A 27,899-nucleotide genomic window follows, 5' to 3' on the forward strand; every position below is an offset into this window, starting at 1 on the left:
TGGGCACACCTGGGGCACTTCCAGCAGCCCTGTGTGCAACGGCCTGACTAGCCTGGGCAGAAAATCCATTTGCCTAGTGACAGATCTCGGCTCAAGACTGAGCTTGGCGATCAATAAATGAATTAGTCACCCAGCAGATCCGTGCAGGACAGCCCTGGCCCACAGGCACAAGGCTCAGCTGCCTTGCAGCAGGGACACGCTGGGGCTGCTGCTCCTGGCAGGAACCTGCTCCAGAGGCTGCCTCTGGCATTAGAGGGGTGACTCTGCCACCCCAGTGCCCTCCAAGCCCAGCTGGCCATCCCTCCTGGGCCCAGGAGCTCCAGGGAGTTTATTTAGCTGCACGGTTTTGTTTGTAGACTGAATGAAGCTCTCTCCAAGGGGCTGCAGGAAGGTCCAAACCAGTGCTGGGGTGTGCACCAGCACTGCCACATCCGTGTGACACTGAGCCTCAGGTGACAAATCCTGGTTCCCTGGGGACAGCCTGGGGCTGAAATGCTGGGAGGAGAAGGTGTCTGCTCCTTTTGCTCAGCAGGGAGAGCTCGGGTGAGATGGTCACGGGTGTCCCTGTGCCCCTGGGCTGGGGCTCGGGAAGGTGTCAGTGGAATTGCTGTCCTTCTGCAGGGTGACAGATTTGCACTGATCACCTAAATCCCCTCTGACCCTGGAAACCACTTCTTCTGCCAGCAGGGTGGGAGCTGTGTCCTCCAAAACCCCCGACCTCGTGTTTCTGTGTGTCTCCAACACCACGGACACAGGATGGAGAGGTGTCCAGGAGCTGAGCAGGTTGGGAACAGCACTCCCCGAACCTGGCAGTAGGATTCCTTGAATGTGGGACCAGGATTCCCTGAAAGGGGCAGGGGAAGGCCACTTGTGCCAGGACAATGATGGAGAAAACCCTGGAGTTTCAGCAGTTCCACCAGGTCCATTGCTGTGGTGCTGTTCACAGGGGTCCCAGGACGAGGGAAGAGATGAGGATCTGACTCCATGGTTCAGAAGGCTGATTTATTGTTTCATGATAAATATTATATTCAAAGAAAATAATATATTAAAACTATACTAAAAGAATAGAAGAAAGGATTTCATCAGAAGGCTGAGAAGGAAAGGAATGGATGATAATAAAATCCTGTGACTGACCAGAGTCCTGATCCAGCTGGACCTTTGATGGGTCATTAATTAAAAACAACCACACGAGACCAATCAAAGATGCACCTGCTGCATTCCACAGCAGCAGAGAATTATTGTTTTTCTTTTCCTCTGAGGCTTCTCAGCTTCTCAGGAGAAAAACCTTAGCAAAAGAATTTTCCATAAAATATATCTGTGACACATTGCCAGAAGTCCTGGATGCCCACTGGCACCCTGTGGGGTGATGCCCCTGAGCTTCCCACTCCCCAGCTGGGGGCAGCTGGGAATGGCCCCTCTCCAGGAGGGGATTGCCAGCATTGCCCCATGTTGGATGTTTGGGGATGTGACCCCAAGGATGGTCCCTGATTTTGGGATTTCACATCCCTCTTCCCAAAAGAAAACCCACGCAGTGATGCCAGAGTTCCCGCCTCCGTAGGTGAGGGAAACACCTGTGGGAGAGAGAGCTGGTCCCTTGCACCAGCTCATTAATTCAGCAAATTACAGAGGGAAATACGTGCTGGGAAAAGCAAGAAAAATCCCAAAAGTTAATCCAGGAGTTATTTCCTCCTGGTACCGGGATAAAAACGCCTCCTTTGGAGCTCTCCAGGCCAGACGTGGGTGAGAGGTGAGCCCACACCAAAGAGCAAGGTGAGAGACTGAATTTATCCCTTTGCTCTGTGTCCTTCTGGGTGTTTCCTTGTGTTCCTATCTCTGAAATATTTTTTTTATTAATAACCTTAATTTTCAGTGCTAACAAAACTTGTGTTTGACTTATGCTGTTCCAGAGGGAAACTGGTTTCTTTTGGGATAAGACTTTGGGATCTGTTCCTTTCAGTCAGTTACCTCCTGTTGCTTCTGTGCCATTAGACTTAAAAATTTAATTTCACTGTATTTATTTTTCTGATAAGACCTTTTCAGAATAACTAATGTTAGTAGTTATTACAGTCTAATATTTATTTAGATGCATTTTTGACTGATATTTTATTTATTTCTCCTTTTCTTTTTGAGCTCTTCAGTTAAATATTTTATTTTTTTTCATGGGGAACAAAAAAGAAATGGGTAAGAGATAGTAATGAGTATGGGGTTTTTAATACAGATGTACAATAAAATGTGTGTATTTTCATATGAATCATGGTTGTGTTATTTAGGAAAATAAGGAGGAAAGTTCTCTTCCTTGGGCAGGTCTCCCAGGCAGCTGACATGAGAGGACCCCCCCTGTTCCTCTGCCTCTTCTCCATGTCCTGCTGGGTGAATTTGATGCCAACAGCTGGGGACAAAATCTTCCACTTTGGAGCCTGCAGGGTTTCCATGAGCATGACAGAGATCAGGGCTGGCTTCACAGCCATTAAAGCCAATATTGTGAGTATTTCCCAGGCTTTGGGGGGCTGGGGGAGCCCCTGGCAGCTCCTGGGGCCCCTCTGGAGCCAGCAGCTCCATGCCCATCTCCATCCTCCCCGCAGCAATCCAGAGACCCCATCCGGACCCTGAGCATCCTGTCCCACCCTCACTCCCTGCACAAGGTTAAGGTAGGTGGCCCTGGCTGGGGAGGGTCCCAGAGCAGCTGGATGTGACCTTGAGAAGTGCAATCTATCATCAGTCAGCGATTTTCAGCTTTCTCACACCGCCAAGCCCCGGGCAGGAGCCTCTCTCTGGGTCTCAGCCTCTGACACCCAGCTGCAAAATCAGCTGGTTTCACCCTCTGAGACTTGCTGAGGATGGACCTCCTGGAAAATCAGCCTAAAATGATTTCCCATCTATTTTATCAGCTGCCATCAAGCCCCACTGAAGAAGCTTTCTCTGAGTCAAACTGTCCTGCTGTGCTCAGCTCCCACGAGCTTCCTGTCAGAGATGCTTTATCCCAGAGAGCAGGTTACCCCCTGTGGGAGAACTTTTAGTCATTAAATTAATTTTCTAAGTCTTCAGACAGATGCTGCATCACCTATCAGCTCTTCACCTTCTACGTGGACAAGGTTTTCAAGCACTGCAGGACTGAGGACTCGTTTGTGAACAGGAAAATCAGCAGCATTGCCAACTCCTTCCTCAGCACCAGGAGGAAGCTGGGGCAGTGTGTAAGTCCTGGCTCCTGCCCCAGAGTGCATCTCCTAATATTTCATCTATAAACCAACCTGGCAGGCTTGTAAAGCTGCAAAGTCTCTGTTGATATGAATGGTTTTTAATGAGAGTACAAAGCAGAGTGGTGTGAAGAGTGTTCTGTCCACTGGGAGATTTTTATATTTGCCCACTCACCAGCAAACTCCCCTGTTGGTCCTAAAGGCCAAAATTCATCCTGTCCAAGTGAGCTAAAGCCTGATTCAGGGACCTGCAGCCTTTTCCACAGGTCCACAGTGTCTCAATCTATGGTGCCCAGCAAAATCAGAAACTGAAATCTTACTTTAAAAAATAAGACTCATGAATTAATCTTGTTTTTCCAGCGTGAGCAGAATAATTGCCTGTGTGGGGAGGAATCCACAGAGAAATTCAAGCAAATACTTGCAAACTATGAAGGGGTGAGTTGGTGACTGAGGCTGGTCACACACATCATCATCATCATCATCATCATTATTATTAATAATAATAATAGGTTAAATATGTATATGATAATACATACTATAATATTATAACATATATGTTATGAACACATATTTAAATGCTCTTTATGTTGGGTTGTAGTGATGGTGCCTGCTTACAGCTCATTGCCTTAAATATCATTTCAGCTGAATGTCACATCTGCAGCCATGAAATCCCTGGGGGAGCTGGACATCCTCCTGGACTGGATGGAGAAATCTCGTTAGCGGGCGGTGTTAATTACCCGGGGGCTGTGCTGAGGACCTGCAGGGGCTTTGCAGAGATGAGAGGGACAATAAATCTCTGTATCAGTGCAGCTCCCCATCAGTTCCAGCTGCGCTCAGGCAAACATGGGGGGCTTTGCCAGCCAGGGACATCAGCAGAGTCTTCATTAAGATGGGAATAACGAGTTTGATTAAATCAGCATCGCCCTCGCTGCTACCAAAGGATGCTCCCAGGGAAAACCCACAAGGGTTTCTCTTGCTGGCAGACATAAGTTGTGATCATGTCATAAAATTCGTGTTTAAATTACAGATATTTTGCCTAGGGGATGTGGGGAATGAGTGCTGGGGGCTGGCTGGTGCAGCTGATGTTGAATAAACCCGGGCTCGTTCTCAGGGCTGCTGCCGCTGATGGATCTGGCTGAAATGAGAAGTACAGTGTGGGAAATGCTTCCAAGAACAGGTCCTAGCAGGTATGTCAGGCCTTAGAAATCTGTGTTTCCTTTTGAGATGATATTTTCTGCCTTATCAGTAAAAAAGTTTCTGTGCAAGATATGTGGTTGCTGAATAGAAAAAGGTTTTTGAGTGTATTGAGCAATTTACTGACACTCAGTAGTGAGTTTTGTGGAAATTGGTGGTGATGACCATAAATAAACCCAACTTGAAACTGTGCTGAGTCTGTTTGTCAAAATTCTGAGGAATTGTATGATTCTTGCTGGTGAAACTTTCTGAATTCTCTGTGGTGTCCTTTTACAGGAGATGCTGTCACTCCAGCATGCCAGGGCTGATGCATCCTTCCGGGCATGCCAGAAACACCAAACTCAGGCCTCAGTGCTGCTAAATCCCCCAGTTTGTCCCCAAAACTGGGCATTATTTACAGCTCTGGTCTGTCCTCTCCCATTTTGGGTGTTGCTGGTACCCAGTGCATGCCCCAAATCCCAGCTGGGGCACAGCACCAGCATCTCCCTGTGGCACGAGTGTCAGGCTGGCATTTGGTGATTCCCTTTCCAAGGAAAGATCTCTGACTGCTCACTGTCCTCCCTGAGATATTTGCTGATGCCAAAGGAAAGCTTCTCAGGGCTTTGGTTCTGTTAATTCACCTTCCAGTGGGTTTCATTTGTCCAGGTGTCAGGGCATGAACAGGTGAACACACCTCGCCGTGCTCTGGCAGTGCTCAGGAGAGCTGATTGTTCAGCTCCATCACTCCTTTAGGAATGGCAGGTGTCTGGGACATTCCGTGGTTCTCTGTGGAAGAACAGCCCCTGGGGATGATGCTGGGGTGCAGTGAGGTGTCACAGCTCATCCCTGACCACAGGAAATCAGCTGGCACCTCTGAAGGAGCAGGGGCTGCTTGGTGAGTTCCTCAGGGATCTTTGTGGGCTCTGGATCACAGCTTGAGGGTTTTATTCCACTCCTTCAGCTTCACAACTGTTACAGCCCATCCCATCGATCCCACCCCGCGTGCTGCACCCCCCAGCCCCTGCCTGGCTCAGTGCTTTCACCTAACCCAGGGATTTTACACTTCTGTCCCCACTGCAGGGCACGGCAGCAGCCAGGGTCATCACCCACTCAGGATGGGGAAATATCAGATACCAGGGCTCTATTCCTTCTCTGCTTCTCACAATAGTCCTCCCCCAAAACCATTTCAATCCCAAAATACTCCACCAAAGCTGAGACTAAGCCCCTTGCTGTTGGTGTCAGCCTCTCCTGCCCCTTCCTGCTTTCACGTTTATTAAGATATGAAATGTATGAAGATATGAAGTATGGAGCAAGACCTCTGACCTTGATCAGTTCTCCACCCGAAAGGTGCCAGATGTTGCCTAAACTAAATGATGCTGCACATTGCAATGAGAACAATTAATGAAGTGCCAGCAGTGGGAAGGAGCGGGGGGCACGGCAGGCGGCCGAGGGCTGCGGGAGGGCTGCGGGATGCTCAGCCCGCCCCTGCTCCTCCGCCGGAGCTCAGCTCATCCCGGCTGCTCCCAGGAGCTGCGGAAAGGACGCCGTGGGGCAGGCTGAGGAGGAAGAGGATTTACAAAGGGAGAGCGAAAGGGGTTTTCTCCTCTCAGAAATTTCCAAACCCGAGCGCTCTCCTGCCGCGGCTGCCCGCCGGGGATGCTTTCCAGGCTCACGCCTTTCCTGCTGCGCCTGAGTCAGGCATTCCCTCCCTTCCCGGGGCCAGCACGGACCTGTCCCGGGGCCAGAACGGACCAGTCCCGGTCCTTTCACAGACCTGTCCCGGTCTCTTTCATGGACCTGTTCTGGTGCCAGAACGGACCTGTCCCGGTCCTTTCACGGACCTGTCCCGGGGCCAGCACGGACCTGTCCCGGTCCTTTCACGGACCTGTCCCGGGGCCAGCACGGACCTGTCCCGGTCCTTTCACAGACCTGTCCCGGTCTCTTTCATGGACCTGTTCTGGTGCCAGAACGGACCTGTCCCGGTCCTTTCACGGACCTGTCCCGGGGCCAGCACGGACCTGTCCCGGTCCTTTCACGGACCTGTCCTGGTGCCAGCACGGACCTGTCCCTGTCCCTTTCTCGGACCTGTCCCGGTGCCAGCACGGACCTGTCCCCGTCCCTCATGGACCTGTCCCGGTCCCAGCACGGACCTGTCCTGGTGCCAGCACGGACCTGCCCCTTTCTCGGACCTGTCCCTGCCCCTTTCTCGGACCTGTCCCGGTCCCTCACGGACCTGTCCCGGTCCCTCCACGCCTTTCCCGAGCCCCAAACCCCTTCCCACAGTGCTGCTGAGGGGATGCAGCCCTGGGGATGCGGCAGGTGAGCCCTCACCTCCCTTTGAGGGCAGGCAGGAAGGTGCAATGTGGATGTGAGAGCTGGTGAGCAGGAGGGAAGATGCTGCCCTGCTCATGCCAGCATGAAAATCCACGATTCAGGAATCATTTGTGTTTCATCCTCAGTGAAATTCTGAAATCCACGATTCAGGAATCATTTGTGTTTCACCCTCAGTGAAATTCTGAAATCCACGATTCAGGAATCATTTGTGTTTCACCCTCAGTGAAATTCTGGAATCCCCAATTCAGGAATAATTTGTGTTTCATCCTCAGTGAAATTCTGGAATCCCCAATTCAGGAATAATTTGTGTTTCAGCCTCAGTGAAATTCTGGAATCCCCAATTCAGGAGTCATTTGTGTTTGTTTATCCCCAATGAAATTCAGGGTCGGCCGGATAACCCAGCCTGCCATTGTCACCCCTTCCTGCACTGCTTTGTCCGTGGGATATTCAGCTTTTCCCACCCTTACTGTGCCTCTCTGGGTGGGCTCTCCTGTGACATGCCACAGACGCTGAGTTCCCCGGTCTGCTGAAAGCCACTGGATTCTTTATTGCTGTGCACACAAACACTCCAGGCGTGTCTGCCCTGCAGGTGCTGCCCCCAGGTCGGGAAAGCTCAGAGGAATCAAAAGGATCAGACGCTGTTCTAAAAGGTTTCCCAGCTGCCTTTAAAAGATAATGGGATTTTTTTCCTTTTTTTTTTTTTCCCCAATGTTCCTTCTGGCCTGTGAGAGCCCAGTGTAACAACTGGGGCTGCTGGTGGGATGAGCCACTCGCGTTCCTGCTGTTTCCCAGCCCAACCTCCTCACTCACACCTGCACCTCCAGCCCCCCTTGCCATCAAACCACTCCTAAATCACCACTTGAAGCTGAATTTAAGCAAAAACCAGGTCAAGCTATAGCAAATTGTGGGAGAAATGCACAGTGTTGTTAGCTGACATGGTGATCCTCAAGGCAGAGCCAGTCCCAGGCGCTGCCACCTCCCCTCAGACCCGGTCCTGGGGTGGGGACACGTCCAGGACAGCGCTGTCCCCCCCGGAGCTGGCCTGGGTGATGCCGCTGGAGGTGGCCAGGAAGGAGGAGTAGGCGAGGTCAGCGTCCTCCTTGGAGCTCTGGGAAGGACAGGAGGGCACAGTCAGGGCAGGGGGATGGGCAGCACTTTGTGGATATCCCAGGATAGCACGGGGACACTGCAGGAGTGGGGTAATCCAGGGAGCACCAACCCCAAAAGCTTTTAGGTTTGGGATTCCTTGGCAAGCCTGTCCCTGGGTGTTGGCATCCAGCCCCCCTGCCCCAGAGCTGCTGGCTTTACTGATGTCCTGACAGCTCCCTTGATTGCCCCAGTTCAGCTCCTGGCATGCACATCACCCACACCTCTCCTGTTGGTCAGGACCGTGAAAAGCACAGGCTTGGATGTGGCACCTGCAGCCACTGCCAAACGGGGCCACTGCACCACCATCTTACCCAAGGGGAGGGGAGGGGAGGCTGAGAAAGCTGGGGAGAGGCAGAGACCCCAGCAAATCTCAGCCCTTGCAATGGCAGAGCCCTCCCTGCCTCCCTGTGCCACCGAGAAGTGGGATGTGATGTTTCCAGCCATCTGCTTATCCCAGTGATTCATATTCCTGGTAACAAACCCAACCTTCCTGACGCTGCCTGGGGCTGCCTTGGTTTGGTTCTTGAAGCAAAGTTAATGTCTGCTGTTAATGTCTCTGCTAAAACAGGAGTGAGGACAGGGGTGAGACCCCCCACCCACAGGGGCTGGTCTGCAGCAGGGGCTGGATCTGGGTAAAATGGAGAGCACCTGGGGATAAATAAAGCCCCTGGGAGGGGACAGCCCCCTTGGGACAGAGTGCAGGGCTGTGGCCACATCTCCCAGGTCAGTGGCCTCTCTCCTGCCTCCCCTTACCCTTTTAGCCTTCGCTGTGGTGGCAGCACTGTCCGGGGTGTCCGTGGTGGTGATGAACTCTGCAGGCAGAGGAAGGAAGGTGTTGGGGAGGGGGCAGTGGCTGGCAGGTTTCTGTGTTTCTGTGGCTTTTGTGGGGTATTTCAGCAAGGAGGGGCTGGGCTGGGGTCAGTCACTCACCATCCCCTCCCATGGGGGTCTCCTGGCTCTCCTTCACACTGTTGCTGGCACTGAAGTCCCTCACGCTCTCAAAGTCTGACATGCTGATGTTGGTCCTGTAGCTCCCCACGGACACCAGGTCTGGTGAGAGGGAGGAGGAAAACCCCTCAGGTCTTGCTCAGAGTGGGTGGGAGCAGGTTAAGAGCCAAACCCTCAGTGCCAGGTGATGCTGTGGCACAATGGGCAAAGCCCAGGGAGGGCTGGGCTGTCTCAGCCTGGGCCCTCTGGGGGTTGGAGCTCTCTGGATGGGTCAGAGCAGGGAATTGGAGCTCTCTGGATGGGTCAGTGTGAGGAGCAGGGGGTTGGAGTTGTCTGGATGGGTCAGAGCAGGAGGTTGGAGCTCTCTGGATGGGTCAGAGCAGGGGTTGGAGCTCTCTGGATGGGTAAGAGCAAGGGTTGGAGCTCTCTGGATGGGGTCAGTTGGAGCTCTCTGGATGGGTCAGAGCAGGGAATTGGAGCTCTCTGGATGGGTCAGAGCAGGAGGTTGGAGCTCTCTGGATGGGTCAGAGCAGGAGCTGGAGCTCTCTGGATGGGTCGGAGCAGGGAATTGGAGCTCTCTGGATGGGTCAGAGCAGGGAATTGGAGCTCTCTGGATGGGTCAGAGCAGGGAATTGGAGCTCTCTGGATGGGTCAGAGCAGGGAATTGGAGCTCTCTGGATGGGTAAGAGCAGGAGCTGGAGCTCTCTGGATGGGTCAGAGCAGAGGTTGGAGTTCTCTGGAAGGGGCAGAGCAGGGAATTGGAGCTCTCTGGATGGGGTCAGTTGGAGCTCTCTGGATGGGTCAGAGCAGGGAATTGGAGCTCTCTGGATGGGGTCAGTTGGAGCTCTCTGGATGGGTCACAGGAGTAGCAGGGACCTTCCTGCCCATCCTGGTGTGGTACCAGGAGAGCAGCTCAGCCCAGCACCTTTAACTCAATGCTGCTGCTGTTTCTTGAGAGCCCAGAGAGGCAGGGACTCACCAGATCTCTTCAGCTGCCTGTATTTGACAATGGCAAAAGCTGTCACGACGATCAGGATCAGGCCAGCAAGAGGGCCCAGCACTAAGGCCAGAGTGTGGGAGCCATGGCTCTCATCAGAGCTGGAATTGAGGGAGAGAGATCTCACTGAGAGTGATGCACGTGAAAATCCAGCAGGCTAAATCTGGGTGGGATGGTAATTCTGAGTGAGCATGGTGCAATTCAATCAGTGAACTGGATTCTAGCACACAGAATAAAACAAAACCCAAATAAAAATACAGGCTTGAGGTTGGGCTGAAAGAGCTGCATGAGCAGCTGGGTTATAAAAACGTGAAGGAAAATTCTCTAATATTAACAGAAGCACTTTGTACCTGGAATCTCTAATAATTTCCTTCTGATAGTCTTTTCTTGAATTGCAGATTAATTGTGAGTCATCTTGCCCTTTGCTGTCACTTTTTATCTCTGACATTTAGAGCAGAGTTCTTTGGGGACAAGATCTTTTTGTGTGTTGCTAAACAACACACACAGGGTGCACCAACACAACGGGCTCACACAAACCCCACGAGAATGGTGAAAGGCAGGGGATGGAGAGAACCAACCTTTCTGGGGCAGCTCCTTTCCGCACCTCAGCACCGCTGCCGGCTCCTCCCGGGGGAGCAGCTCCAGGGCCACGGCTGGAACCAACACCCAGGAACTCTGGGCTGAGCTTGGCATCTCTCCCTGTGTGCCCAGGGAAGGAGGGGGGTTAGAGAGCAGCAGCACCAGAGCTGGACACAAAAACTGCTGGGGTGTCTTGGGTGGAGATGGGGCTGCTCTTGGGGGTTTTGGCTTTCCAGAGAGGCTCTTCAGAAGGGAGGTTCAAGGCCTGAAATGCTCTCACACCAAATAATTTACTGTGAAAATCTCAAGGACGATCTCTGCAATGAAGTTTTGAAAAATTCTTGCACTCCTAAGTTCTGCATCCAATATTTCCAGATCATACTTTGCCTCCCTGGCTCTTTGCCCACCAAAAGCCATGACATGGGGCTGTGCTACCCTGTTTTCATTTTGGCCATCACCCACTCAGGATGGGGAAATATCCGATAGCCAGGGCTCTCTTCCTTCTCTGCTTCTAACAATAGTCCTCCCCCAAAACCTTTTCAATTCCAAAATACTCCACTGATCTGAGACTAAGCCCCTTGCTGTTGTGTCAGCCTCTCCTGCCCCTTCCAGGTTCCACGTTTATTAAGATAAGAAGTTCCCGGGAGCAAAGTCTCTGAACTTGATCAGTTCTTCACCTGAAAGGTGCCAAATGTTGTCAAAACTACATAAATATATTATAAAATAAATAAAATATTTTAAAATTATTATGGTATTATATATTATATTATTAATTAATAATATTTAATAATATCAGTAAATAGTATTAAATAATAGCATAATAATATGTATGTATAATTAAATATTAAACGAAATAAATATATTATAAATTAAATATAATATTATATCATATTATTATAAAATGATAATAGCAATAATTATTATTCAATAGTAACATAATATATTATTCAATAATAACATAATACTTATATATTTTAATAAAAAACTAAATAAATAGATTATAAAATAAGTAAAATAATATAATATTAGATATTATATTATTATAGAATAATAATTATTATTAAATAATAACATAATATATAATGATCAAATTATAATTATATATTATTTGTTATAATTATTTTTATATAACATATATATTATATAATAATATATTTATTATCGAATTAATACAACAATATAATAATTATTATATCTAATTATATAGAAGAATATAATATTATTTAATAAAATAAAAAATCTGAAAATATTACACTGCAGCAGGAACAATTAATCAGCACGGGGTTAAAAGCACAATTGCCATAGAAAGAGGTGAGTTTTAGACTGAAAGAAGTTTTTTACGACTGGGAAGTCAAAAGGGAGAGACGAAAGCCCTGAACACAAACGGTGCGAGGCCGGGAGGTGCCGGCGCTTCTGCTTTGAGCTGCTGCAGCCTAGCGGCGATGGAGAGCGGACAGCAAACCCTGCCCGCAGCTCACCCGCGCTCACCCGCGCTCACCCGCGCTCACCCGCGCTCACCCGAGCTCACCTGCAGCTCACCTGCAGCTCACCCGCGCTCACCCGCGCTCACCCGCACCTCACCCGCGCTCACCCGCGCTCACCCGCACCTCACCCGCGCTCACCTGCAGCTCACCTGCGCTCACCCGCAGCTCACCTGTGCTCACCCGCGCTCACCCGCGCTCACCCGCACCTCACCCGCGCTCACCCGCGCTCACCCGAGCTCACCTGCGCTCACCCGAGCTCACCAGCAGCTCACCTGCGCTTCACCCCGCACCTCACCCGCGCTCACCCGCAGCTCACCCGAGCTCACCCGAGCTCACCCGAGCTCACTCGCACCTCACTCGCACCTCACCCGCAGCTCACCCGAGCTCACCTGCGCTCACCCGCGCCTCACCCGCGCCTCACCCGCGCCTCACCCGCGCCTCACCCGCACCTCACCCGCGCTCACCCGCAGCTCACCCGCGCTCACCCGCGCTCACCCGCAGCTCACCCGCGCTCACCCGAGCTCACCCGCAGCTCACCCGAGCTCACCCGCACCTCACCCGAGCTCACCCGCGCCTCACCCGCAGCTCACCCGCACCTCACCCGCAGCTCACCCGCAGCTCACCCGCGCTCACCCGCACCTCACCCGCTCTCACCCGCGCTCACCCGCAGCTCACCCGCAGCTCACCCGCAGCTCACCCGCAGCTCACCCGCAGCTCACCCGAGCTCACCCGCAGCTCACGTGCGCTCACCTGCAGCTCACCCGCTCTCACCCGCTCTCACCCGCAGCTCACCCGAGCTCACCCGAGCTCACCTGCGCTCACCCGCAGCTCCACGGCCATGGTCTCCCCGAAGACCCCGTTGCGCTTCACCCCGCACCAGTACCAGCCTTCATCTTCCTCCCTCAGCGCGTCCAGGCTCAGCACGAGTGTCCTGGCGGAGCGGTCACAGCCGTCCCCCGGCTGCGGCAGCCCCGGCTGCTGAGCCGGCAGCATGGCACAGCCCGTGCTGCTCCAGCGGCACCAGAACTTCTCGTAGGAGGAGTAGGCGCAGGGGTAACAGCAGGTCAAATTCACCCGCGAGCCCGCCTGAGCCTCCACCTTCTTCTTCCCCGTCAGCGCCGGTTCTCCTGCGGGGGCAAACAGGACAGCAGGGCTGGGGAGGCGCTCGGGGGGCGCTGGTGCTGCTGGGGGTGAATAAAGCCCCCTGGAGGGGACAGCCCCCTTGGGACAGAGTGCTGTGGCCACATCTCCCAGGGCAGGGGCCTCTCTCCTGCCTCCCCTTACCCTTTTTGCCTTCGTTGTGTTGGCAGCACTTTCCAGCCTGGAAGGAAAGGGCTCCTTGTGTTGCTAAATTACCATGAAAGATGCTGTTTAAGGTTCTCTTTGCAATAGATGATATCTATAAGTTCGTGCTGAGGCTACAGTAATCTCACCTGATGAAAATCCTGGCATGTCACTGACATGTTCTATGAAAAATCCTTTCCTTAGGATTTTTTTCCTCCTGAGAAGCTGAGAGGCCTCAGGAACAAGCTGTAAGCAATGATTATCTGCTGCTGTGGGATGCAGCAGGTGGGTCTGGGATTGGTCTCACCTGGTTGTTTTTAATTAATGGCCAATCCCAGCCCAGCTGTCCAGACTGTCTGGGTCACAGACAAACCTTTGTTATTCATTCCTTTTCTATTCTTAGCCAGCCTTCTGCTGAAATCCTTTCTTCTGTTCTTTTAGTATAGTTTTAATATCATATATATCATAAAATAATAAACCAAGCCTTCTGAACATGGAGTCACCTTTCTCTTCCCTCATCCTAAAACCCCTCTGAACATTGCCACACTGGCACACCAAAGGAGGGTCCTGGGAAACTCCCCCTGGTGAGATTACAGCAATATGCACCAAGATCCTAGCCTGAATATTCATCTCCAGAAATGTTGATTCCAGAGGATTATTCATCTGACCAAACCCCAGCAATATGCACTCGATATGCATCATTGATAAGGTAAATCTGTGTCTCCCAGAACCTTTATTGCAGAAGTTTGGGAAACTTTCAGCAAGAGCGATAGCACAAAAGGAAAAACTACACTAATATGCTGAAAGGATAAAATCAACAAAAAGAAAGCAGAAAACCCTTCCCAGCAGCCCTTGAAGCTTAGAAATGTATAAGAAGCCTTTGTGAGAGCTGTGTCTTTGTGATGCACAGAGGTGAGGAGCCAGAGTGCCCTCCCTGCCTCACCCGACGCTGTTAGCCTGGGTCAGAGCCCATCTGATCTTTGTTTGTGGCCTCTTTTCAATTGAATTTTAGTTATGGAATAAATTCTCCTTATTAATCAAATTGGCTAATTCATTTAGAACATCTTCCTGTAAGGCTTAAGAAATATTTCATGAGAATTTTCTGCATTCCCACAAAAATGAACCTGTCTCAGTTTCAAAGCTGCTGGGGTGAGCTCAGGCTCGGAGATCACATCCCTTCCCAAAAAGCCACATCCCTTCCCAAAAAGCCATATCACTTCCCAAAAAGCCACATTCCTTCCCAAAAAGCCACATCCCTTCCCAAAAAGCCACATCCTTTCCCAAAAAGCCAGACTGCTCCCTCGGGGTGGTTCTGTGCCTCCTGAGCAGGCAGAGAGCTGCCAGGGCACGGCCCTTACCTGGCACCACCGTCAGCTCTGTCGATGACTGCTGCTCCCTCAGCTCGTTGGACATGCACCAGTAACTGCCTTTGTCCTTGTCCCTCAGCTGGTTCAGGACGATGGTGACAGTTTTGTTTTCGGGGTTCTCGAACGCGGCCACTCTTCCTTCGTAGGTGTCCTCCACCCGCCCAGTGCTGTCTATGATTCTCACACAATGCCTGCCTTTCTGCTTGCACCAGAACCTCGTGGAGGAATTTAGCAGAGGCTCATAGAGGCACTCGAAGGTTGCTGAACTTCCAGTTTTTGCAGTGATGTTGGTCTTTAAGTGAGGGAAATTTTTGTCTGTTGGTAAGAATGAAATGAGCAGTTATAAGAGTCTCACTTGTGTCCACGGGGCACCTTCCAAAGGAAATCAACATGATCAGATCAAACAAAGCTGCTGTGGCTAAAGGGAGGCCAGGTAAAGCTCAGGGGTGCAAACAGCAGAGATTGTCCTGGCACTGGTGGGAATTCATCCTGAAGGGTCAGTCAGGCCTTGCTTTTTCCCAAATTCACTGAGCATTGTTGGCTTTGTGGACAGATATCCCAAAGCTTTGCTCCCTTTGCTAGAGGGACCATCTACATCTGTCAGCTTGAGATTTAAGGAGCTGGGGGCTTGAAGAGACAGCTTGCTTGCCTCAGACTGGGGGGATGGAATTTGTCTCCTGGAGTTTTGGGCTGGGGAACAGAGCTACCCACTTCTGGGAAGGTGAAGTCTGGATACAAGCTTCATTTAGTGATGGTTTAGTACATTACAGGTAGTTAAATGTATAGAAATAAGTATATAGATGAGAGAATAGGATAACAGCAAAGAGAAATTCAAGTTCTTGCTAAATAAAGCAGCAGTGCTGCTGATGCTTCTGAGAAGCAGGAGAGAGGAAGGGGAAAACACCCTGGGAGCAGCTCACCCTCGTAGACAAACACGTCCAGCTCCTTGCTCGTGCTGTCCTTCCCATATTCACCAGCCCCACAGTAGTACAAGCCTGCATCTTCCCAGTCCATCCGAGTCATGGTGACACGGAACGAGCCTGGAGGGTTCTCAAACGTCAGCTGAAGTCTCCCTGTGGGATCTTCGTCCTGGTAGCTGTCGATAATGTTCCGGCAGCCGTCCTTCTCCTTCTTGCACAGGTATTTCCTCATCTCGGCCGTGCCCTCCCCAAAGCTGCAGCTCACGGTCCAGGTGCTGCGCAGCTTCACGTAGAAGAGCTCAGCATCCTCAGGAACAGGTGGGGCTGTGCACAGAGACACCCAGGGCGTGACAGGAACCCTCCCTGAAAGCCCCTGCAGCTCTCACACAGCGGGCAGGCCAGCGGTGGAGCTTTGCTTAAGAGGGAGAGGGGGAAACCTCAAAGAAATTGGTATTTTAGGGAGTAAAATATTGGTAAAACACCAAGAAAATGGTATTTTAGGGTGTAAAATATTGGTAAAATACCAAGAAAAAAACTCAAAAAAAATGGTATTTTAGGGAGTAAAATATTGGTAAAATACCAAGAAAAAAACTCAAAGAAAAGGTATTTTAGGGAGTAAAATATTGGTAAAATATCAAGAAAATGGTATTTTAGGGAGTAAAATATTGGTAAAATACCAAGAAAATGGTATTTGAGGGAGCCCTAATATTGGTAAAATACCAAGAAAAAAAAACTCAAAGAAATTGGTATTTTAGGGAGTAAAATATTGGTAAAATACCAAGAAAGTGGTATTTGAAGGAGCCCTAATATTGGTAAAATACCAAGGAAAAAAACTCAAAGAAATTGGTATTTTAGGGAGTAAAATGCTGGTAAAATACCAAGATAATGGTATTTGAAGGAGCCCTAATATTGGTAAAATACCAAGAAAAAAACTCAAAGAAATTGGTATTTTAGGGAGTAAAATGCTGGTAAAATACCAAGAAAGTGGTATTTGAAGGAGCCCTAATATTGGTAAAATACCAAGGAAAAAAACTCAAAGAAATTGGTATTTTAGGGAGTGAAATATTGGTAAAATACCAAGAAAATGGTATTTGAGGGAGCCCTAATATTGGTAAAATACCAAGAAAAAAAAACTCAAAGAAATTGGTATTTTAGGGAGTAAAATGCTGGTAAAATACCAAGAAAGTGGTATTTTAGGGAGTAAATATTGGTAAAATACCATGAAAATGGTATTTGAGGGAGTCCTAATATTGGTAAAATACAAAGAAAATGCAATTTTAGGGAGTCTTAATATTGGTAAAATACCATGAAAATGGTATTTGAGGGATCCCTAATATTGGTAAAATACCAAGAAAAAAACTCAAAGAAAATGGTATTTTAGGGAGTCCTAATATTGGTAAAATTACTAACTGATAAATTACCAATTGGTAAAATACCAAGACAATGGTATTTGAGGGAGTCCTAATATTGGTAAAATACAAAGAAAATGCTATTTTAGGGAGTCTTAATATTGGTAAAATACCAAGAAAATGGTATTTGAGGGAGTCCCAAGGGTGCAATTACTTAAGAGGGAGTGGGGGAAAAACTCCAAGAAAATGGTATTTGAGGGAGACCTAATATTGGTAGAATACCAAGAAAAATGTATTTTACGGAGTCCTAATATTGGTAAAATACAAAAAAAAAATGGTATTTGAGGGAATCCCAAGGGTGTAATTACTTATGTTTAAGAGGGAGAGGGGGAAAAACTCAAAGGAAATGGTATTTGAGTGAGTCTTAACATTGGTAAAATACCAAGAAAATGCTATTTTAGGGAGTCCAAATATTGGTAAAATACCATTGAGGGTGTCCTAATATTGGTAAAATACAAAGAAAATGCTATTTTAGGGAGTCTTAATATTGGCAAAATACCATTGAGGGCGTCCTAATATTGGTAAAATACCAAGGAAATGGTATTTGAGGGAGTCCTAATATTGGTAAAATTACCAATTGGTAAAATACCAAGAAAATGGTATATTAGTGAGTCCTAAGGGTGTAATTACTTATGTTTAAGAGGGAGAGGGGGAAAAACTCAAAGAAAATGGTATTTGAGTGAGTCTTAATATTGGTAAAATACCAAGAAAATGCTATTTTAGGGAGTCTTAATATTGGTAAAATACCATTGAGGGTGTCCTAATATTGGTAAAATACAAAGAAAATGCTATTTTAGGGAGTCTTAATATTGGTAAAATACCATTGAGGGTGTCCTAATATTGGTAAAATACCAAGAAAATGCTATTTTAGGGAGTCTTAATATTGGCAAAATACCAAGGAAATGGTATTTGAGGGAGTCCTAGTATTGGTATAAAACCAAGAAAATGGTATTTTGGGTAGTTCTAATATTGGTAAAATACCAAGAAAATGGTATTTTAGGGAGTCTTAATACTGGTAAAATACCATTGAGGGAGTCCAAATATTGGCAAAATACCAAGGAAATGGTATTTGAGGGAGTCCTAATATTGGTAAAATTACCAATTGGTAAAATACCAAGAAAATGGTATATTAGTGAGTCCTAAGGGTGTAATTACTTATGTTTAAGAGGGAGAGGGGGAAAAACTCAAAGGAAATGGTATTTGAGTGAGTCTTAATATTGGTAAAATACCAAGAAAATGCTATTTTAGGGAGTCTTAATATTGGTAAAATACCATTGAGGGTGTCCTAATATTGGTAAAATACAAAGAAAATGCTATTTTAGGGAGTCTTAATATTGGCAAAATACCAAGGAAATGGTATTTGAGGGAGTCCTAGTATTGGTATAAAACCAAGAAAATGGTATTTTGGGTAGCTCTAGTAATGGTAAAATACCAAGAAAATGGTATTTTAGGGAGTCTTAATACTGGTAAAATACCATTGAGGGAGTCCAAATATTGGCAAAATACCAAGGAAATGGTGTTTGAGGGAGTCCTAATATTGGTAAAATTACCAATTGGTAAAATACCAAGAAAATGGTATATTAGTGAGTCCTAAGGGTGTAATTACTTATGTTTAAGAGGGAGAGGGGGAAAACTCAAAGAAAATGGTATTTGAGTGGGTCTTAATATTGGTAAAATACCAAGAAAATGCTATTTTAGGGAGTCTTAATATTGGTAAAATACCATTGAGGGTGTCCTAAGATTGGTAAAATACCAAGAAAATGCTATTTTAGGGAGTCTTAATATTGGTAAAATACCATTGAGGGTGTCCTAATATTGGTAAAATACAAAGAAAATGCTATTTTAGGGAGTCTTAATATTGGTAAAATACCATTGAGGGTGTCCTAATATTGGTAAAATACAAAGAAAATGCTATTTTAGGGAGTCTTAATATTGGCAAAATACCAAGGAAATGGTATTTGAGGGAGTCCTAGTATTGGTATAAAACCAAGAAAATGGTATTTTGGGTAGCTCTAGTAATGGTAAAATACCAAGAAAATGGTATTTTAGGGAGTCTTAATACTGGTAAAATACCATTGAGGGAGTCCAAATATTGGCAAAATACCAAGGAAATGGTATTTGAGGGAGTCCTAATATTGGTAAAATTACCAATTGGTAAAATACCAAGAAAATGGTATTTTAGCGAGTCCTAAGGGTGTAATTACTTATGTTTAAGAGGGAGAGGGGGAAAAACTCCAAGGAAATGGTATTTGATGGAGTCCTAATATTGGTAAAATACCACAAAAATGGTATTTTACCATTTGAGGGAGTCCCAAGGGTGTAATTACTTATGTTTAAGAGGGAGAGGGGGAAAAACTCAAAGAAAATGGTATTTGAGTGAGTCTTAATATTGGTAAAATACCAAGAAAATGCTATTTTAGGGAGTCCAAATATTGGTAAAATACCATTGAGGGTGTCCTAATATTGGTAAAATACCAAGAAAATGCTATTTTAGGGAGTCTTAATATTGGCAAAATACCAAGGAAATGGTATTTGAGGGAGTCCTAGTATTGGTATAAAACCAAGAAAATGGTATTTTGGGTAGTTCTAGTATTGGTAAAATACCAAGAAAATGGTATTTTAGGGAGTCTTAATATTGGTAAAATACCATTGAGGGCGTCCTAATATTGGTAAAATACCAAGGAAATGGTGTTTGAGGGAGTCCTAATATTGGGAAAATTACCAATTGGTAAAATACCAAAAAAATGGTATTTTAGCGAGTCCTAAGGGTGTAATTACTTATGTTTAAGAGGGAGAGGGGGAAAACTCAAAGAAAATGGTATTTGAGTGGGTCTTAATATTGGTAAAATACCAAGAAAATGCTATTTTAGGGAGTCTTAATATTGGTAAAATACCATTGAGGGTGTCCTAAGATTGGTAAAATACAAAGAAAATGCTATTTTAGGGAGTCTTAATATTGGCAAAATACCAAGGAAATGGTATTTGAGGGAGTCCTAGTATTGGTATAAAACCAAGAAAATGGTATTTTGGGTAGTTCTAGTATTGGTAAAATACCAAGAAAATGGTATTTTAGGGAGTCTTAATATTGGTAAAATACCATTGAGGGCGTCCTAATATTGGTAAAATACCAAGGAAATGGTGTTTGAGGGAGTCCTAATATTGGGAAAATTACCAATTGGTAAAATACCAAAAAAATGGTATTTTAGCGAGTCCTAAGGGTGTAATTACTTATGTTTAAGAGGGAGAGGGGGAAAACTCAAAGAAAATGGTATTTGAGTGGGTCTTAATATTGGTAAAATACCAAGAAAATGCTATTTTAGGGAGTCTTAATATTGGTAAAATACCATTGAGGGTGTCCTAAGATTGGTAAAATACAAAGAAAATGCTATTTTAGGGAGTCTTAATATTGGCAAAATACCAAGGAAATGGTATTTGAGGGAGTCCTAGTATTGGTATAAAACCAAGAAAATGGTATTTTGGGTAGCTCTAGTAATGGTAAAATACCAAGAAAATGGGATTTTAGGGAGTCTTAATATTGGTAAAATACCATTGAGGGTGTCCTAATATTGGTAAAATACCAAGGAAATGGTGTTTGAGAGAGTCCTAGTATTGGGAAAATTACCAATTGGTAAAATACCAAGAAAATGGTATATTAGTGAGTCCTAAGGGTGTAATTACTTATGTTTAAGAAGGAGAGGGGGAAAAACTCCAAGGAAATGGTATTTGATGGAGTCCTAATATTGGTAAAATACCAAGAAAATGCTATTTTAGCGAGTCCAAATATTGGTAAAATACCAAGGAAATGCTATTTTAGCGAGTCCAAATATTGGCAAAATACCAAGAAGATGGTATTTGAGGGAGTCCCAAGGGTGTGATTACCTTCAGCAACGCTGAGGGTGACTCTGAAGGAGAGCCCTCTGCCATTGACCCCCAGGCCACACTGGAAGGTGCCGGCATCCCCCGGCTCCAGCTCCGAGATGTGGACCTGGAAATGTTCCTGCTCGGGGTGGTCGGTGAGGGTGACTCTGCCCTGGTAGGCAGCGGCCACGAAGTCGGAGGACACCACGGTGAGGCAGCCGGAGCCCCGCTGGCGGCACCAGTATTTCCTGTCGTGCCTGTTGAGCGGCGTGGGCGGGTAGAAGCAGCGCACGGTGACCGAGCCGCCCCGCACGCCGTGCACCTGCCGGGGGCCGAACACGGGGCTGGAGACTGCGGGAGGACAGGCTGGGGTCAGTGCCGTGTGCCACTGGGGATGTGTGTGCCACCCTGTGTGTGCCACCCTGTGTGTGCCACCAGGGATGTGTGTGCCACCCTGTGTGCCCCCAGGGCTGTGTGTGCCACCATGTGTGTGCCCACAGGCTGGGGTCAGTGCCGTGTGCCACCGGGGATGTGTGTGCCACCCTGTGTGTGCCACCCTGTGTGTGCCACCCTGTGTGTGCCCCAGGGCTGTGTGTGCCACCCTGTGTGTGCCACCAGGGCTGTGTGTGCCACCAGGGATGTGTGTGCAACCCTGTGTGTGCCACCCTATGTGTGTGCCACCAGGGATGTGTGTGCAACCCTGTGTGTGCCACCATGTGTGTGCCACCGGGGATGTGTGTGCCACCAGGGCTGTGTGTGCCACCAGGGCTGTGTGTGCCACCAGGGATGTGTGTGCAACCCTGTGTGTGCCACCCTGTGTGTGCCTCCAGGGCTGTGTGTGCCACCATGTGTGTGCCACCCTGTGTGTGCCACCAGGGCTGTGTGTGCCCCCAGGCTGTGTGTGCCACCCTGTGTGTGCCCCCAGGGCTGTGTGTGCCACCAGGGCTGTGTGTGCCACTAGGGATGTGTGTGCCACCAGGGATGTGTGTACCACTCTGTGTGTGAACCCAGGGCTGTGTGTGCCACCCTGTGTGTGCCACCGGGGATGTGTGTGCCACCCTGTGTGTGCCACCCTGTGTGTGCCACCATGTGTGCCCCCAGGCTGTGAGTGCCACCCTGTGTGTGCCACTCTGTGTGTGCCCCCAGGGCTGTGTGTGCCACCAGGGCTGTGTGTGCCACCAGGGCTGTGTGTGCCCCCAGGGCTGTGAGTGCCACCATGTGTGTGCCACCCTGTGTGTGCCCCCGGGCTGTGTGTGACACCCTGTGTGTGCCACCTTGTGTGTGGCACCAGGGCTGTGTGTGCCACCCTGTGTGGCCCCAGGGCTGTGTGTGCCACCCTGTGTGTGCCCCCAGGGCTGTGTGTGCCACCAGGACAGTGCCCGTGTGCCACCAGGGCTGTGTGTGTCACCCTGTGTGTGCCCCAGGGCTGTGTGTGCCCCCGGGCTGTGTGTGCCACCACATCAGTGCCCTGTGTGCCACCAGGACATGCCATGTGTGCCACCAGGGCTGTGTATGCTCCCAGGGCTGTGTGTGCCACCAGGACAGTGCCCTGTGTGCCCCAGGGCTGTGTGTGCCACCCTGTGTGCCACCAGGGCTGTGTGTGCCCCAGGGCTGTGTGTGCCACCTCATCAGTGCCCTGTGTGCCCCAGGGCTGTGTGTGCCACCCTGTGTGCCCCAGGGCTGTGTGTGCCACCAGGACAGTGCCCGGTGTGCCCCCAGGGCTGTGTGTGCCCCAGGGCTGTGTGTGCCACCTCATCAGTGCCCTGTGTGTGCCCCAGGGCTGTGTGTGCCCCCAGGTGCCCGTGAGCTCCCGTGGCAGTGAGGGACACCTGTGAGATAAAGGTGCTCCCCATGAAGCATTCAGATTTTAGCTTTTATATTTTTCAGGTCCTGTTCTGCACTGGTGTGGAACTCTGAACTCCACACGGAGTGTCAGAAGGTCTCCACATTTTGGTCAGACAAAAATCCCTCTGGGCCTGCAGCTCAAGGACACCCTCTGCCTCAGGGCCCAAAAGTATCAACAAAAGTGAATTTTGGGGGAGCAAACTGGGGGTATCTGCCTTCATTACCTGGAGCTGGAATTGCAGAATGTGCACACAGACCAAACCTATTTCACTCCGAGAAACTCGGGACCATTGTCCATTTTGGGTGTAGCTTTGTGGGAGACTTCATCTGCCCTCAATGTACCTGAAGGCCTTTCATGAAATACATCCACTTTTATCTTTTTAACTTTTTTTGTCTGGTCTCTGTTTTGAGAAACTCATGACCATCATCCATTTTGGGTGTAGCCTCATAGGAAGCTTCTTCTGCCTTCAATGTACCTGAAGGCCTTTCACCAAATACATCCATTTTATCTTTTTAACTTTTTGTTTGGTTTTTGTTTTGAGAAACTCAAAAAACTGTTGTCAAGAAACACTGCCCATTTTGGGTGTAGCCTTGTAGGAGGCTTCATCTGCCCTCAATGTACCTGAAGGCCTTTCATGAAAAACATCCATTTTATCTTTTAAACTTTTTGTTTGCTTTCTGTTTTAAGAAACTCAAAAAACTGTTGTCAAGAAACACTGTTCATTTTGGGTGTAGCCTCATGGGAGACTTCATCGGCCCTCAATGTACCTGAAGGTTCTTAATGAAATACATCCACTTTTCTCTTTTTAACTTTTTTTGTCTGGTCTCTGTTTTGAGAAACTCATGACCATCATCCATTTTGTGTGTAGCCTCAAAGGAGACTTCATCTGCCCTCAATGTACCTGAAGGTTCTTCATTAAAAACATCCACTTTTATCTTTTTAACTTTTTGTCTGGTCTCTGTTTCAAGAAATTTGTGACCATTGTCCATTTTGGGTGTAGCCTCGTGAGAGGTTCCATCTGCCCTCAATGTACCTGAAGGTCCTTCATGAAATACATCCACTTTATCTTTTTAACTTTTTTTGTCTGGTCTCTGTTTTGAAAAATTTGTGACCATTGTCCATTTTGGGTGTAGCCTCGTGAGAGGTTCCTTCTGCCCTCAATGTACCTGAAGGCCCTTCATGAAATATATCACCTTTTATCTTTTTAACTTGCTATTTTTCTCTTTTTAAGCCTGTTGCAGGCACCACCCAGACCCTCCTCCCCCCCTCCCAGTGCCACCCCTGGTCCTTGGCCACCCCAAAAGCTGTGCCCCATGCAGTGACACTCACTGGCTGCCTTGGGGGGGTGTCTGCTCCTGGCAGACCCAGCTGGCACCACGGTGAGCAGGAGGAGGAACGCCAGTAAAGTCATTTTTCTTGCATTCCCTGGAAAAAAAATGGAAGATATTGAATAATCACATTTGCAAAATGTTAATCATCTAATAATCTTCGTGCTTGGAGGATCTGAGGGTTGTGGCTATGTGAAGCAGAGAGAAATTTGGTTTTTAATTGCTCCTGTTGAGGAAGTGGATGGGAAAAAGGGAGTTAATAATATTTCTGTTCTTGCCTGGGTTGCTGCACAGGAACAGGACTGCCTGTGGATCTCATCCCAGCACCCCAATATTCCCTCTGCCACAGAAGTCCTGACTGGAGCCTGTATTTAGTGACTCTCTTTGTTTCCCTGCTCTCTCCAAGGACACACAAAAGAGAATGAGGATGGTATTTTCACCTCTACTTTTTCATTCTTTCCTCAGCTGCCGAGGAATTGAGTGAGCTGTAGGGATTTACCTCAGCTCTGCTCCTCCAAAAATCAGATTTTGTATGCACACCTCTTGATCCACCTGCCTGTTTCACCTTCGTAGAAGGCACCCACAGGAGCTGATGAGAGGTGCCAAGGAAAACCCTCACAAACAATCAGAGCAATTTGATTTCAGGGCATCAAGTGACACAGTTTTATTGAGGGTAATTCCCGGCAGAAGAAAAAGCTTTTATTTCCCTGTAAAGATAAAAGGTGTTCTGTTGTGCCTCTTCCTTGTATTGTGATTTCTCCTTGCTCAATGGCCACTGGTCCATGGCTAATAATTAACTCACTGAGCATGAAAAATTCTCTTTCAAACACATCCCAGAAGTAGCCAGCAAGGCAAACATAACAAATTCTGCACAAAGCAAACAAGGTGGCACAGAGAGAACCTTGATGTTTGCCCCTGGCTGACAGCAGCTCCTCTGCCCGCTGGTCACCTCACCAGCCTGTGGTGCAAGCAGGACCCAGCTCAGCCTTGCCCAGCTGGGCAAAGTTGAAACAATCTCTTATTCTGATTTCCTCCAGAAGTTCAGCTGGTTTTGGGGTACAGCCCAGGTTGTTCTGTCGGGTCTGGAGGGGTCACCAGGATCTGTGCCCCCCCAGACCAGTGGTTCCTGTGCTCTTGCACCACCACCACCCACAGCTCCCAGCTGTCCCCAGCCCTCTTTTCTCAGATGCTGTTGAAATGTAAATGGAAAAATTACAACATGACGACCTTTCCTCTCGCTTTCCAGCTCAGGGCAGATAATTGAGTTGTTGTTGTTGTTGTCTTCATGTGGTTCTGAGAAGGAACAAGACTGTTATTTATCTGTTTTGATTTGGTGCTGGGCTCTAAACCTCGCTGCAGCTCCTCTGGGTGACAAGGACAATTTACACATTTTGTGTGTAAAGCCCTGGGGAGGGCAGACCCCCCTCAGCCAGTCCCTCTTTAGAGATGTGGTTTTGCTGCCTTTACCCTTAAAACTGGCTGATTTTCATTTCCAGGACACTTTTCTGGATGTGGCTTGGGACCATCACCTTCCTCTCCAGTGCTGTTCTATGCCTAAATTTTGGTATTTTCCAGGTTTCCAGCAGCAGGGCTCTCTGGCCAGGCTGGCTCTTCCAAATCTCCTCCTTTGCAAGACTTTCCCCATGTCTCTGTTGTGCTTTTGGGATTCTGTCAGTCCTGGGGAGAACTATCTTCAGATTTACGACGATTTGGGAGAGACCAGGACCTGACCCCCAAGCTGTGCAAACCTGAGCCTGCAGCTGCTCTGTCTGGGTCCAATTCCCAAATTCTGGTGAATTCCTGCTGCAGGATTGCCAGGGATCAGCCCAGTCCAGCCCATTAGATATTAACTACTGCCCCTGACAATGACCAGGGTCAAGGCCGTGCCAAGGCAGTGACAAAACACGAAGGTTTAATTGTGACATTTGTCACTCTGGCCTGGGGTCCCTTCTGGCTTTTTGTGGAATGTTTGCTGCTATTCAAATAGTTGAGAAATAATTGCAAATATTCTAGATATTTTATATATTTGTAATATTTTGCCCCTCAGATCCTTTTGACCCATGGGGAAGCTGTGCAGATGCAAATTGTTGTAGGGAGAGTTGTGCTGTGAGGAGGTGCTGGAAGCTTCTGTGCCCAGAAAAAGTGCACAGCAACAAATTTCATCCTGGATTATTCACATCTTCAGCTGCCCATCAAGGTCACTGCTGATCTTGCCTTGCCATGGGTTTTATTTGCTGCAGGGGAATGGGGAAAAGCCATCAATCCACCCCATTTCCACGGGGTTAAGAATGAGCAATCAACTTCCAGATAAAAGATCAAGCTGACCAAACATGTGCAGAAAATAAACTTTTGCATTTCCAAGCAGATGCCTCCTTTACAATACTGAGAGAATAAATAAGAGGGGCTCGTTTGGTGATGCAGAAAGCAGAAACAGTTGGGTAGAACTTGCTGAAGATTATCAGGATTTTCCAAGAAATCAGCAGTTTTTAGGAATGCCTGCAGTGCTTGGGACCCTCTGAACTAAGGATGTTTGTGTCAGTTAAACATATGAGCAACTTATTTCAGAAAAGAAATAGAACAGGATAAGCAGGCAGCTCTCATGGCAGGGACTGCAATCCCAGCTGAGGTTGTGCTGCTGGCTCAGTTTTATGTTCCTTTCAATTTTATGTTCCTGTTCCACTCCACACTAACCTGAGACCTGACTTTATGTCCCTTTCAGATCCTCCATGCACCCACTTGTTGCTTTTCAGATCAGACCTTCCTGGTTGTTTTTTGGGCTGGAAAGTGAAACCACCTTCAGCACCAGTAAATTATTTTAGTTTAATTCTCCTCTGCCTGCAAGGAGCAGGAACATCCCATGGCCCAAGAGCCCAGGTTCACCTCAGTCTGGAGGGATGGATGGAGCCACTGTGGATTCCTTAACAATTGCAATTAGGTGATGTTTATTTGTACTTCAGAAATTTATTACATCTCTAGGAATGTCCCTTTTGCAGAGCAGGGATTCAGGTGTGTAGGACCCACACCTTCACAGGTCTGGGTGGGACAGGGCTCTGCCAGGCTCCTCTGATTTCACTTTTAGGACACCACATCCAGTCCATTCATTTAAGCTTCAGGTTCTATTTCTCCTCCTGTAACTGTACAAACTTCTCAGGGAGCTCCCAAAGCAGCTCCTTTAGGACACAACTGCAGCAATTCTCTTCTAAAATTTCAAAATCTGCCTGTTGGGGCTCAAAAGCCAGTCATGACCTCAGGCTGAGTCACAAAATTTACAGTAATAATTACTGACTTTTCTTTCCTATGTTAAAACTTAATGCAAATATTGTAATGATCATTAATGTTGGCTTTTTTTTCCCCCAGAAATTACATATTAAAATGTTCTGCAGAGCAGAAACCATGATGGCCACAAGCCTGTTCCTATGGTTCTTCCAGAAGAAATCAGCCTCCCACCAGTGAGCTCTGAACATGAAATGGCTCCAAATCGTTGCTTCCCTCCCATGTGAGGAAGGCTCCTCAAAAGGGGCCCAAGACTCGTGTTCTTCTCCCTCCCCATCCCAGCACGGCCCTACAAAAGGCTGTGCATTCCCAAAGATGCTGAAGCAGCATTACTTACACTCCAGGCTCCTCCTGGCACTTCTGTCTTTCCCTCTCAGGCTGACCCTGGCAGCTCTGTGACTGTCCAGTGTCCTGTGTCCCCGTGGGCTGTGGCAGTGCCAGCCTGTTTAAATACTCCCTGCACCTTCAGCCCTGCCTTTCCACCTGTTGTGCCTTAAAGGAACAACATCCAGCAGCGCTGCCAGGTGAGCTCTGCCCACTTGGGGCTGGGAGCCAGAGCCCAGACAGAGCCCAGACACTGAGCAGACACTGTCCAGCCAAACCCAGACACTGTCCAGCCATTGTCCAGCCAGAACCCAGCCAATAACCAGCCCATGCCCAGCCAAAGCCCAGACCATGTCCAGCCAGAACCCAGCGAGAGTCCAGCCAAAGCTCAGAAAATGCCCAGACAATGCCCAGACACTGTCCAGCTCATGC

At 48.0% G+C, this 27,899-nt stretch overlaps 2 protein-coding genes across 2 annotated transcripts; one reads left to right on the forward strand and one right to left on the reverse strand.

Annotated features, from left to right (window-relative positions):
• The first annotated feature begins 2,292 nt into the window (after window positions 1-2,292).
• On the forward strand, window positions 2,293-4,579 carry LOC132338413 (interleukin-20-like). Its single transcript, XM_059867875.1, has 5 exons — window positions 2,293-2,481; window positions 2,583-2,648; window positions 3,039-3,191; window positions 3,555-3,629; window positions 3,837-4,579. The coding sequence occupies exons 1-5, from the start codon at window positions 2,323-2,325 to the stop codon at window positions 3,912-3,914; spliced, it is 531 nt and encodes a 176-aa protein (XP_059723858.1). The 5' UTR covers window positions 2,293-2,322; the 3' UTR covers window positions 3,915-4,579.
• Window positions 4,580-7,223: 2,644 nt separating this feature from the next.
• PIGR (polymeric immunoglobulin receptor) lies at window positions 7,224-27,637 on the reverse strand. Its single transcript, XM_059867874.1, has 11 exons — window positions 27,481-27,637; window positions 23,872-23,967; window positions 20,718-21,047; window positions 15,430-15,753; window positions 14,501-14,824; window positions 12,671-12,985; window positions 10,374-10,494; window positions 9,778-9,896; window positions 8,781-8,900; window positions 8,604-8,662; window positions 7,224-7,809 (listed from the first exon to the last, which is right to left on the reverse strand). The coding sequence occupies exons 2-11, from the start codon at window positions 23,951-23,953 to the stop codon at window positions 7,684-7,686; spliced, it is 1,920 nt and encodes a 639-aa protein (XP_059723857.1). The 5' UTR covers window positions 23,954-23,967; window positions 27,481-27,637; the 3' UTR covers window positions 7,224-7,683.
• Between the last annotated feature and the right edge of the window lie 262 nt (window positions 27,638-27,899).

The sequence above is a fragment of the Haemorhous mexicanus genome, chromosome 25 (assembly GCF_027477595.1).
Source record: "Haemorhous mexicanus isolate bHaeMex1 chromosome 25, bHaeMex1.pri, whole genome shotgun sequence".
Lineage (NCBI taxonomy): Eukaryota > Metazoa > Chordata > Aves > Passeriformes > Fringillidae > Haemorhous > Haemorhous mexicanus.